The 11,964-nt window shown below is 40.4% G+C and overlaps 2 protein-coding genes across 2 annotated transcripts in view; both read right to left on the bottom strand.

The window, feature by feature from the left end:
* Positions 1–1,708: 1,708 nt before the first annotated feature.
* trap1 (TNF receptor-associated protein 1) lies at positions 1,709–8,806 on the bottom strand. Its single transcript, XM_008329863.3, has 18 exons — positions 8,591–8,806; positions 7,896–8,066; positions 7,730–7,812; positions 7,499–7,639; positions 6,785–6,856; positions 6,531–6,691; positions 6,297–6,406; positions 5,594–5,667; positions 5,254–5,409; positions 5,047–5,167; positions 4,887–4,956; positions 4,658–4,805; positions 4,108–4,293; positions 3,857–3,995; positions 3,402–3,487; positions 3,180–3,325; positions 3,018–3,090; positions 1,709–2,292 (listed from the first exon to the last, which is right to left on the bottom strand). Exons 1-18 carry the CDS (start codon positions 8,709–8,711, stop codon positions 2,191–2,193), a joined length of 2,160 nt encoding a protein of 719 aa, XP_008328085.1. The 5' UTR covers positions 8,712–8,806; the 3' UTR covers positions 1,709–2,190.
* Positions 8,807–10,063: 1,257 nt separating this feature from the next.
* The window catches only part of crebbpb (CREB binding lysine acetyltransferase b), a 25,046-nt gene continuing 23,145 nt past the window's right edge, over positions 10,064–11,964 (bottom strand). The window contains exon 32 of the mRNA XM_025064217.1: positions 10,064–11,960. Within this exon, the coding sequence (XP_024919985.1) occupies positions 11,075–11,960 (886 nt within the window). The 3' untranslated portion in view covers positions 10,064–11,074. The remainder of the gene's footprint in view (positions 11,961–11,964) is intronic.

Here is an 11,964-nt window from a genome sequence, read left to right as displayed (position 1 = left end):
GTGTTTAAAAGTCCAAAAAGTATTTGAGGTGGGCTACGACAACAACCTATCACCCACATACTGAAATCATTATGATGAGGATTACAACGGCCCATCAGACTCCTAACAACTGCTGACACTTCTTCAGATGACCCCAACAAGTGGGACCTGAAGTAGCTTTATTTTTTGTCACATATATTGGATGAGAAGTGAAATGTCTTCTTGAGAAAATTTCACGTCAAGTTGCCTAATGGAACTCCTTGACCTGGATGACTGAGAATCTACATAGACAACTCTTTTATTTATTCGCCTTTAAAAATTAAAAGCCCATCTGCTTGTTTGTGGAAAACATGATGATCATGCCGCTGAAATCGAACCTGCGTGTTCTGACGGCAGACATTAAAGAAGGGACACAGAGCAAAAATTAAACACCAAAATACATTTAAACACTACGTCTACTAATATGTCTGCTGGAACCACTTATATAGCTAACGGTTTATTTAATTTCATTACTCAACTACTTACAATGTGCATATGTTTCATATAGCATATATTTATTTTATATACTTGTTCACATACCATCCTTATAATTATACTAATTCTGCTTATATATACATATCATAGGTATAATGTGGTATACTTTACTATACATCATACCAATTGAAGTGATCAAAAGTTGGTGTACCAAAAAAGAATTTTAACAACAGAAATGGGCATAAATAAGTATTTTAAGACAAATGATTGTATTTTTAGTCATTTCTGAGACAGTGAGCTTCGTAGCCTATTTTTCACATTTTAATGCAGAGAAGCTACGCTCACATACAACTTGAGTGCTTGAAAGGGTCAATAGCCTATATGCCAGCCCGATTACTGTACATGGTAAGCATCTGTCAGGAGGTTTTATTGTGTGAGGATCAGATATTTGTGTAGTCAGCGTTACAAACTGTGTGGTTGTTTGTACTTTCGAATTGGCTTTAAATGATGGAGCAGGAGCAGAGGTCAGAGGATAATCCAGGAACAGTCCACTTCAATGACCCCACTTTCAGCCCACACATGCTTAGTGAGTACAGCTTCTCCTCACGCTGCTCCATTTTTCTGGTTCATTTACTCATATATCCAAAACGTCTCATACAATTGACAAAAATGAGGTTTGTTCGTTTTTTTTAATTTAGTGAAAATGCACATAATGACACTGCCATGGGAAATACAACCCATGGCAGAATCATTACAACCTTTATTTAATGGAATAATGCGTTTCATAATTATTAATAATATTTTTCCTCACATTTTCTCTAGTTTAGGTGTCATTTTGTTCGATAAAGTTTTACATAATTGCATCATCCTAGCTCACAGAAAAACATATTGAAGTTTTGATTGTGTACGCAAGAGGGCAGGGAACGCTCGCGATTCTGATCCAATCGTTGACTTAACATGAACTGCAATATTGTGACAAATCGTACACGTTCACTGCAGCATTTGTAGCATGAACGTTGCTAAAATGCTAGTATGCTAAAACGTTACAACCGTCTTTAATTGTTTAACCAATGACGCCTTCACAAACGGACCGCACAAAAGTACTACGGGTCATGCATGTAAACTGTAGAGGGCGACAAACACCGTCGGCAAAAATAGGGAAATGAAGTCTGTTAATTCAAGTCGTTCAAACGTAATGACATCCATTATTTTTCCCTTTTCTGCCAAAACATACGAACTATATAACAATTTCGCCTCTGATTTACACAGTGAACCTTTTATTTTCTTAGAAAACAAACAGGAGTGAACAAATAAAAACAACAAAAATGACAGAAACACAAGTCACGACTTTTCAATGCAAGCTTTAAAATAACCACTGTCAGGTGTTTTAACTTGGCTTCAAATACACTCTTTACTGTGTTACATGGTGATGGTCTAAGCTGACATTTAATTTTTGAGAAAAGAGGAAAAAAAGTAAAGTTTTCTTTCATCTAACGTTTGACAAACACCACGACCAGTGCCATCCAGCTTAATTTCTCACAGTATAACCACTATTTTAAATATGTTCTTTCACACTTCAAGAGTGTGTGTGTGTGTGTGTGTGTGTGTGTGTGTGTGTGTGTGTGTGTCACCATCAGGGGATAAAGAGCAGGATATGATCGGTACTTCCTCCACTGATTGGCCTTTTGTTGACGGCTGAAAAAGCCTCAGGTTCATGTTCATGTCTGAACGTGGCCATCAGTGCTTCTCCAGAGCTTTAGTCAGAAGATCATTCAGTCGGGAAATCATGGGTCGAGGGTCGTCGTTCAGTCCCGCTGCGATCATGGCATTGTCATAGATCTAGAAGAATTAGAGGAGGATACAATTTTTTCATATTTTTTGTATTTATCGCTTATATCAATTTATTTATTATCAATTTCGTTGTGGTCCAATGACAATAAAGACTATTCTATTCTTTCTCTGTGAGAGAATACTTAAGAAGAGTCACAGCAACGGAAATACCTGCAATACCAATAATCTCAACTCATCTGCTCTAATGTCCTGCTGGAAGAAACTTGTGAAGTCACAGCCACTACAAGAATTTTGGTTCACAATTTGACCAGGTCGGTATTGGCTGGATGTAGAATGTTTGGATGTAGTAATATACATAAAATGTACAAGATTAGACCGGAACCTTCTAAGGAAATTTGGCACGTTTGATGTTAATGCCATCTAGTGGCATTCACTGAAATAACAATCAATTAATTCACTGCAAGAAACAGAAGGAAATAAATCAGTCTTTACTGTACAATGTACAGGACTGGATTAGAAAGCCCAGCGGACCTTATCTGGCCACTTGGCCACTTTACTCGATACCACACCCCCCCTTTGGTGTGGACAGATAGACAGATACCTGGAAACTCCCCACCAGGACAGTAGAACTGATGAAGGCTCTTGGATGAGAGGCAAAACGTCTTCAACTTACTTGAGGAGTCCAGCTGCCTACTTTAAGACTGGTTTTGAGATTTTTATGATAACCTGGATGACTGAGAATATCCACAAATATGTTGCTTGATTCCTCTCACCTGCTCGAGCAGCAGTCCAGCCAGTTCAGCGTTTGTGTCCTTTAGTGCATGCAGTTTCTTAATCAAATCGTGTCTGTAACAAGAAGACAGAACTCAGTTGCAGAGATTTCAAATACATCAAATAAAAAATCCCTCTCCCCACCCTAAAAGACCAAACCTTACCCAGCGTTGATCTCCAGCGTGGGCTGCAGGATCTGAGCTCTCTCCTCAGCAGTGCGAGCCAACTGCTGGGTGCGGAGGAAGTGACGCGCCGCACCCATTTCCAGCACGGTGATCATTGCTGGATGGGTGTCCAGACGAGGAGTGAGCTAAAGGCCAGACAATAAAAGTTTTAGTCATTGCACAGAAACACATCATTAAATTTTTTATATCTTTTCTCTTTACCTTGATGTTGGTGACCTTTGTACCCAGAGCGTTTCTCATCCAGGCCATAAGGTCGTCAGCCTCCTCCTGTGACAGACGTTCAGAGGCTGCAGCAGGAAGAACGCATGAAGAGCAGTTAGCATTACAGCTGTAAGTGGCAGTAAAAGCGACCTGCATGTGACAGGTAAATATTTGTAGCATATAGTATATTGACGCAAATATAGAACGACCACCCCTCTTTTCAAGGCTAATCTTCAGAAAAAAAAGACTGTGATAACCAAATTTAACTTTGTTTACTGTTTCTATTTATATTAAAATTCTGAAAGAAAATCATTGAAATAATAAATACACATTTACACGCCCTCTGTTGTTACGGACGTGTAGCGATGACCCCACATTATATTTTAATGGAAAAAAAAAAACTTGTAAAAACTATATTACAGTCACTTTTCTACAGCAAACACAGTTCACTGTACCTGATTTGTTGTCCTCGAACTTCTCCTCTTTGTAATGGTCCACTACAATGTCCGTCTCCACTGAGATCAGCTTCTTCTTGTCAAACTCTCGGAGGTGCAGCAGGGTGAGCTCATCAAACTGCTCGTAGCAGAACAGCACCTGTTCACAGACAGTTTTTTAAAAAGTATTGAGGAAAAGTATCACAGAAACACTTTTTTTCCTAACAGAGAAGAAAATATAATTGTCTCCATTGTCCACATGGTCCTCTCACCTCCATGTCCTTCTTCTTCATGGCCTCGTAGTACGGTGAGTGCTCTGCCAGGTGGCGGTTGGGGGCACACAGGTAGTAGATGTTCCTTGTGCCTGCCTTCATCCTGGAGGCGTACTCCACCAGATTGGTCTGCTGTCCCGCAGGCAGAGCAGACGACTCGAACCTCAGCAGCTTTGCAATGTCCTCCTGTGCATTTGACAGACAGTAGTGATTTAGTATTTCTTAAGTCATATGGGTATCAAATATTTGACTAAGTTAGATTTAAGTTTCTCTAAAGCACAGTTGAAAAAACAATCAATTAGATTTAGTCAAATAAAGGTTAAAGTGTCATATGTTTGTAAAAGTTACTATTATTATTACCATTATTCATGTATAATAGACTAAATATTAAAATTAAAATATATTAAATATATTTAACCACACTTCCTGTTTGGCTTTGGTTTAGTTTTGTCATTGACTAAGTCATTTCTCTGTAAATAGTACTGTAAAAACTTCTCTTCTCCGTCTTTATCTACACTCACTCTTGCAGTAACAGAAAGAAAACACTCACCCTGACGTCCTGTTCCTGGTTGGTGATGATGCCCTCCCTCATAAAGAGGCCGTAGTCCTCAAAGAACTTTGCGTACTTCTCTGGTTCCTTCTTACTCTGGTCCAGCAGGAAGCGAATCACTCTCTGCTGCAAAACATCACGCAGCTTCCTGCGGTCAGAAAAAAAGGATATGAGAAGAAGAAAAAAAAACTTTAAATACACTTTGAGTGATGCGGTGTGGTAAAATAACCTGATGAGGGCGCTCTCTTGCAGCAACTCTCTGCTCAGGTTCAGTGGGATGTCCTCGCTGTCTACCACACCTGCACAAAAATACACTTGTTCAGTCTTCCCTGATGACAATCCATTTTTAATAAACTTTACAGGTAAAGGTCAGCAGCAGGGTCACCGACCTCGCAGGAAGCGCAGCCACTTGGGCAGGATGTCAGCGGCTTTGGTCTGGATCAGGACCTTCCTGCTGTACAGAGCCACGCTGCTGCCCATCTCCCTGCTCACGTCAAACATACTGGGCTTCTGAGAATTTATATGAAAACCCAAAAGTATTTAAGTATTTAATGATAAAACACAGACACATCTCTGACTCCCAGTTTCCCCCTCACCCCTTCAGGAACATAGAAGATGCTGCGGATGTTGAGTGGCGCGTCAGTGCGGTAGTGCAGCGTGTAGCGCGGTTTGTCGTAGGCCTGAGCCACGTAGCGGTAGAACTCCTCGTGCTGCCAGTCACTGATCTCTTTGGGGTCCATCATCCACAAGGCCTGACGAGTGACAAGTGGGAAACATCCGAAACCTTTTTACACAATTCTAAATATTTTATTTTATATCTGCTTAGTGATTGGAGGAAAAATGGCGTGAGGTTTAAAGTATTCAACATTGTTTTCATTTATTTGATGATGTAAAAGCCTGTGAGAGCCAGTGAATGACAGCATCAGAGAGGCTCACCTGCAGAGTGTTGAGCCTTCTTCCATTCAGGAAGATGGGGAAACTCACAAAGTTGCTGTATTTTGTTACAACCTCTGAGAAAACAAACAAGAGAGGAGTAAGTTCACCTCTGTGCTGCAAGGTTTATGTCATCAATGCTAAATGAATACTTTATTGTTGTCAACCTCTGCTCCAGAGTTGTGGCAGATGCACAACAAAATACTGTACAAAAACATGTTTCAACCACTGGTCAGTGCTTGGTTTATCAATAAACAGTTTTTGGTCAATAGGACTGTAAGTTTAAGACATCAGCATTTTTTTGTTATGTTGGTTTGTTTCGTATTTAAAAAAGTATAGTTTTTCAAATTTTTAATGAATTTATGTATTTTAAAGCAAAGTAGTGCATTTTAATCATTTTTGAGAAACATTTTTGAAAACCTTTTCCGAATCTTAGTATAGTTTTTACTGTGATCAAAAGTTGACATACCAAAAAAGTATATTTTTATACTATATAATTATTATGTACTAATTATTTTTACCAATAATATTGTTGCTAAAAATGTACTCTGAGTTGAGATTTGCATCTAAATGTGTAGCAACATGCTTATTTATGTCTTTTAGTAACTCAGTGGCATAGACAGGTGAGGGAACAGCAGGGAGGAGGGACAATCTGCTGCAGTATTTTGTCACAGATACAGTCACAGTTTCACTACGGCAGTTTTACCTTTTACTCTGTCCTCAGAGGAAAACTCCTGGCAGTCGCTCTTCAGGTGCAGCACAATCTTTGTTCCCTGTTGAACCCCACTGGCTTCAGCAATCTCAAAAACTCCAGAGCTGAAGAAAACAACAGACACATCTGATAATCCTCATTTTCCAAACGTGGTCTTTATTTTTAAGAGTTGTAGAAACTGTAACTCTCAGAGATGTTTTCAATTGGATTGTGGGACAGTTTTCTCACCCATCTGAGGACCACTTGTATCCAGGTGAGTCTGGAGCAGCAGCACGGGAGTAAACATCCACATGGTCAGCTACCATGAAGGCAGAGTAGAACCCAACCCCAAACTGACCAATGATGGTGCTGCTGGCCTCCGCCTGACTCTGCAGAGCGTCCAAAAAGGCCTGGGGTGTATAGATTTTGATGAACAGATTAAAACATGTATGAAATATACAACAGACAAAAAAAAAGTCGAATAAAAAGTCAACAGTGGTCACCTTTGAACCAGAGCGGGCGATTGTTCCTAGGTTGGCCACCAGCTCTTCTTGGTTCATCCCGACACCAGTGTCCTGTCAGAGCACAGCACAGCAGGAAATCTAGTCACCTGTCAGTACTTACACTTTTCATCCACCAGGTGGCAACGATGCTCAAAAAACAACACAAAAACAGAATATTAACCCTTGTTTTTTTAAACAAGAAATGCATGCTTTTACTTTTCCCAGTTTATATATGAGTTCATTGTAAATATAAGTTTAAGTGCCCATCAATACATAAGGTCAGAAAACATTGACGATAATATTATGGTCTAAATTAGTGGTTTAAAGTTTAAAAGAAGAAATGTTCACTTTAAGCTCGTCTCTTAATCAATGCTTCTTATTAGTAATCAGCATGGTGAAATGGCACAGTTGTAACACCTGATATAACCAGTATGGAAATGAACCTGTAATGGCAGACAATCTTTCCACTGGTCTACTCAGGCCTCATCTTCAACAGGATGTAAGTTTGCTAAAAATTAAAATCCTACCGATTGTCACTCACATTCCTTAATTCCCATTATACTGTGCATCTGATAAATTAGATCTAAAATCAGCAACAGAAACCTTCACAATTTTACTCTGGTTAGAATGAGTCTCATTTTCATAACCACCTACAGCATATACAGTATATTTGTTGAGTTATTTGCGAAGCTAGCAGAGAGTTCCTGGCTGTACCTGGATGGTGAATGTGGCTTTGGCAGCATCTGTCTGCAGGTGAATCTCCATGGGAGCGGTTTCACCTCCTTCTGTGATCATTTTGTGACGCAGCTTTTCCAAAGCATCACTGCCATTAGAGATCAACTCCCGGATGAAAACCTAATGTCACGACAGAGTTGTGGACTTCAGTCAGAACAGCTGATTTAACAAAGTTGTTTAACGAAGGGTCCTGGATAATCCTTCTTTTACCTCTTTCTCAGAATACAGAGACCTGGCAACAATGTCCAGCAACTTTTTGGTTTCAGCCTGGAACTCGTGTTTGGAGAGGCTACCTGGATAGATCAGAATCACATCAGATCAGACTAGATCTTAAATAAAACTAAACATTACTAATAAGCTACAATAAGTTCAGTACCTTGAACTGACTCAGTGTCAGTGATGATGTTGTGCAGCGGCTCATCCTCCGGTTCTTTCTCAGCTTCCTGGGTGCTGTAGTAAGACTGCTGATAGAAGTTTATACAGGAGGCCTGCGACCTCCACGCCTTTGGTCGAGAGCTCCATCTCTGCTGTGGTCCAACCTGCAGGTCTAATATCAGGAGCAAATTAGAACAAAGGTGCATATTTAACCACTTCCAGACTCCGCAAAAGAATTGCAAAAGTTATAATTACACATAAATATGTATTTGTAAGGGTTACAAATTAGATATAATCAGAGTACTACAGTTGTATTTCACAGACATTTATTGTTTTGAGGTACTCAAGTTTGACATTATGACATGAGTATAGAGTAGAGTAGAGAGTAGAGAGTAGAGTAGGGCTTTATTCATCCCCCTGGGGGGAAACATACTAGTACAGTAGCCAGTGGCAGTGCAGAAAAAGAGAGAAGAGGAGTTAACACAATAAATAGAGTAAAAAGAACTAAAAAAGCAAAAAGCACTCTATATTGAGAAAACTATTTTAAATTCCTTTGCAAATAACTCGTTACTACTGCTTAAGCTACCGATACAATAACAGTGCATTATTTAAATGTATCGCAGCAGAGGTTTGTTTGCAACTAACCATGTATGTTATTTTAGGTCACTCGGCCCAATGCTAAAGTAAACAACTTACCTGCAGGCAAACAGCGCGTAAATGTCCTGTTGCTCACTCCACGAACATATGCCTTTACTTGCGGTGTGTTCCTCTGAGATGACCCGAGGACGAACCGAGACAGAGACAGACAGCGGGACATTAATACAGATGTAAATGGCAGATCAAGAGAGAAAAATCGACAGGGTCAGCCGACACACGCTGAACGACAGAGCAAGAAAAGGACCACGGCGCCGTGCGATGACGTCAGTAGAGCCCCAACTCGCTGCCTGATGAAAATTCTTTCTTTCTGACGATTACAAAAATAATTTGACAGAAAATATGGCAGGTTGTTTTTTTGTTTTTTTTGCGTAATACGCTTTTCCTTTGTAAAACAAGAAACCGACGCTTGATTTACATGTGATAAAAAATAAATCTTAATGGCATTTTTAAAATATTTATCTCTTATCTTGCCACTCAAGGTCAAACAACAATCATGTAAACGTAAACTTAAAATATCAATACTATCAGTTAAGTATTCTATATGCTCTCACTGCTCCAGTTCTCCTAATTTATTCTACTTTGTAATTGGCACAAAGAGGACTCAAACGGTGTCCTCAAACAAAGGTGAAAGTGCACGCAGGGGAGAGTATCAGGATTGATGTGAAACAGTAGTAAGGGAAAGTTATTGTGTCTGGATATAGCGAGTATATTGAAATATTCAACAATGAAGTTATTTTACAAATTTCCAACCCAAATCCTTGATTGCTTAAATACCACTTTGATGAACTCAGAAAACAGAATTTTACTATCACTCAATATCTGCCTAATGTTCATTTTCACATGAAAACTCTGCAGGGACAATTTCTGTCTTTTAAACACATCCATAACATGGGAGAACATTAGCACATTTCTTGGGCAAAAAAAAAATCTCCAGTAACATACCACTAAGGACAAGGGCGGCAGAGACACAGAGGAATAGAAATCCAGCAGGACACATGTGGATGAGTTGTTCAGGGATAACATTAAAGAGAGAAGGTTAAGATGGTTGACTGATGCAGCAGAAAGATACCAGAATTATTGGACAGAGGATGTCAGAGACAGCTGCCAGGAAGGGTTATTTCTATTTTTCAGTAACTTTCATGATTGCAAATGCCCCCACCAAACTTTATTTCATTGTAAACATTTCCAACAAATCCTTCCCTTGGGGATCAATTAATTATTTCGGATTTTCAATGAGGAGATTTAAGGATATTAATGAAGGACATGGAAATTGTTTGTTTAACAGCAGAGGCAAGGGATAGTGTGAGATGGACACATGCCTGTGACACTCAATGTAAGGAGCAGAGTGGTGCTAAACTAGATCTTCTCTTTGTTGCGTTTTTTACTTTTTCTTAAAAAAAAAAATCACATGTTTAGTTTAACTGAGGAAGTAAATAATAAATAATTTAAACAAATCTAACACCAGTGACAATTCACTGCACTGTACGCTTCAAGTGTAAAAATTACAGTAAATCTGTGGCACACAGGTTTATTTAACAATGTGGTATGTTAAGTACGAAATGAGCCATTTGAACCAGTTTGTACAGTGATTTCATTCTTTTTCCTGCATATTTACAGTACTGTCTAGCTGCGTGATTTACATTAGAGAACAGTTCATCATCAATTCAAGTTTAATGCAAGAGAGACAATGATGCACAAAACTCTCTCTTAATACAAACCAGCAGTCAAACAAGTAAAATTCCCACCACAGGCAAAAGAGTTTCAGTACTTAATGAGAAGTTCTTTATACTGAAGGAGAGACAAAGCAATTTTTTTAAACATCTGCAAGACAAATACTGGGCCCAGGCCCAGTGAAAAAGAACATTCGGGCACCTGTGATCCTTTACAAGCTTCAGTGCAAGTGTCTCTCAACACCTGCATGTTGTGTTTGGGTGTGTGCAATAACTCCTAAATCTATACAAATACATTAATCTCCCATAGACTCTGCAAACAGGAAAGGAATTAAAGCTTTCCCAAGGGCAGTCCTTTTTGAAAAATGGCATATTAGAATAAATTAGCCAAGAAAAGAGAAACTGAACAAGAGGTGAAACCTGGCAAAAATTCCCCAAGACAAATAATTTTACAGTCTTCTCAACACAAATACGATATTAATTTCCAAAGGTACAAAGTAAAAAAGTAATAATAAATTGAAATATTTTTGTTTTGAGAAGTTTTGTTATAAAAGTCAATACCAGAGAATAATAAATGAAAAACAAATTAAAACAACACAAAGACCAGGGTGAAGTCTTGCATGGCTGGTCTGAACCAAAAATATATTCTTTGTATCTCCTCGTCTTCTTTTAAACAGCAATTACTAACTCACTTTAGGTTAGAAGAAAAAAAAGCAGTCCCTCGGTTTTAGGAAAGTTCACAGTCTGTAGGCCGCAGGACTCATCAGTTTGTAATTCATTTAGATTTGTACATCAGCAAGTAAAAATATTCTCAGCTGAAAACAGACAAAGGCCCTTCTTATGTCATAAAATGCTACAATCCTTCAACAAATTTCTCCAGCGTGTCTCCCGTCGTGTCACCCACCATACCCATGTCATTACTCAACCCTCCTCGATTTGGTGTGTTAAGCTGCGGCAGCATTGCACTCTGGTCTGGTGTTCCCATGTGTCCTTGATCCATGGGGCCTGACATAGGTCCTCCCAGGCTGGGGTGAGGAGAACTGGAGTGGAGGGTGCTGTGCTGAGGCGAGGGCTGAGGCTGTATCCGTGGGGAGGGACTGGAATGCGGGGGCTGTTGCGAGGGTGGACGGGGCGACTGCACTGGGGCTGGGGAGCGAACTTGGTTTCCTAGCGTGTTGGCCATTGTCTGCCCTGGTAGGTGAGTGCCTGCCTGGGCTTGACCTTGGAGCATGTGTGGTTGCGGGCTCATCGAGTTTGCTTGCGCTGGAGAGCCCATCTGCTGTTTAAGCATTTGCTGTTGCTGCTGCTGAAGCATGCGCTGCTGAAGCAGGCTCTGAGCTCCATCCATGCCCATGCCAGCCTGACCCATTTGGGATGTTGGAGGATGCTGGCCGATGGGCCCCCCACCTCCTTGCATAGCCATTTGCTGCTGCATTCGTAGCTGGGAAAAGCTAGCCGGGCCTTGCTGTTGTTGGGGGAACTGGCCGTGACCCTGGGCCATGCCGCCCTGCTGCTGCATCCTGAGCAGCTGCTGTCGGCGGTACAGCTGTGGATTGCCATTTTGAGCAGCGTTCATCATTTGGCCTTGTGGGCCCATGGGTGCCATGCTCTGGGGTCCTACTTGAGGCTGTAGCCGCTGAGGTGCCATCACCGGCCTCTGTACTTGGTTGGCCATGGCTGGCATTCCTTCCTGGGCTCCCAGCATGCATTGTGGGTTTTGCTGCTGCACTGGCTGGTTGTGCT

This window comes from Cynoglossus semilaevis, chromosome 17 (genome assembly GCF_000523025.1).
Source record: "Cynoglossus semilaevis isolate Cse_v1.0 chromosome 17, Cse_v1.0, whole genome shotgun sequence".
In the NCBI taxonomy this organism is placed as follows: Eukaryota; Metazoa; Chordata; class Actinopteri; order Pleuronectiformes; family Cynoglossidae; genus Cynoglossus; species Cynoglossus semilaevis.
This window is presented reverse-complemented; position numbering and strand designations above follow the sequence as displayed.

What these genes read in the sequence shown, in the direction of transcription:
- trap1 (XM_008329863.3), bottom strand. Translation starts at nt 8,711, where the DNA reads ATGTCCCGCTGTCTGTCTCTGTCTCGGTTCGTCCTCGGGTCATCTCAG. An exon ending in TACAAGTGGTCCTCAGATGG is followed by an intron (nt 6,407 to 6,530) that starts GTGAGAAAACTG and finishes TGTTTTCTTCAG; the next exon opens with CTCTGGAGTTTTTGAGATTG. An exon ending in GTTCGAGGACAACAAATCAG is followed by an intron (nt 3,488 to 3,856) that starts GTACAGTGAACT and finishes TTCCTGCTGCAG; the next exon opens with CCTCTGAACGTCTGTCACAG.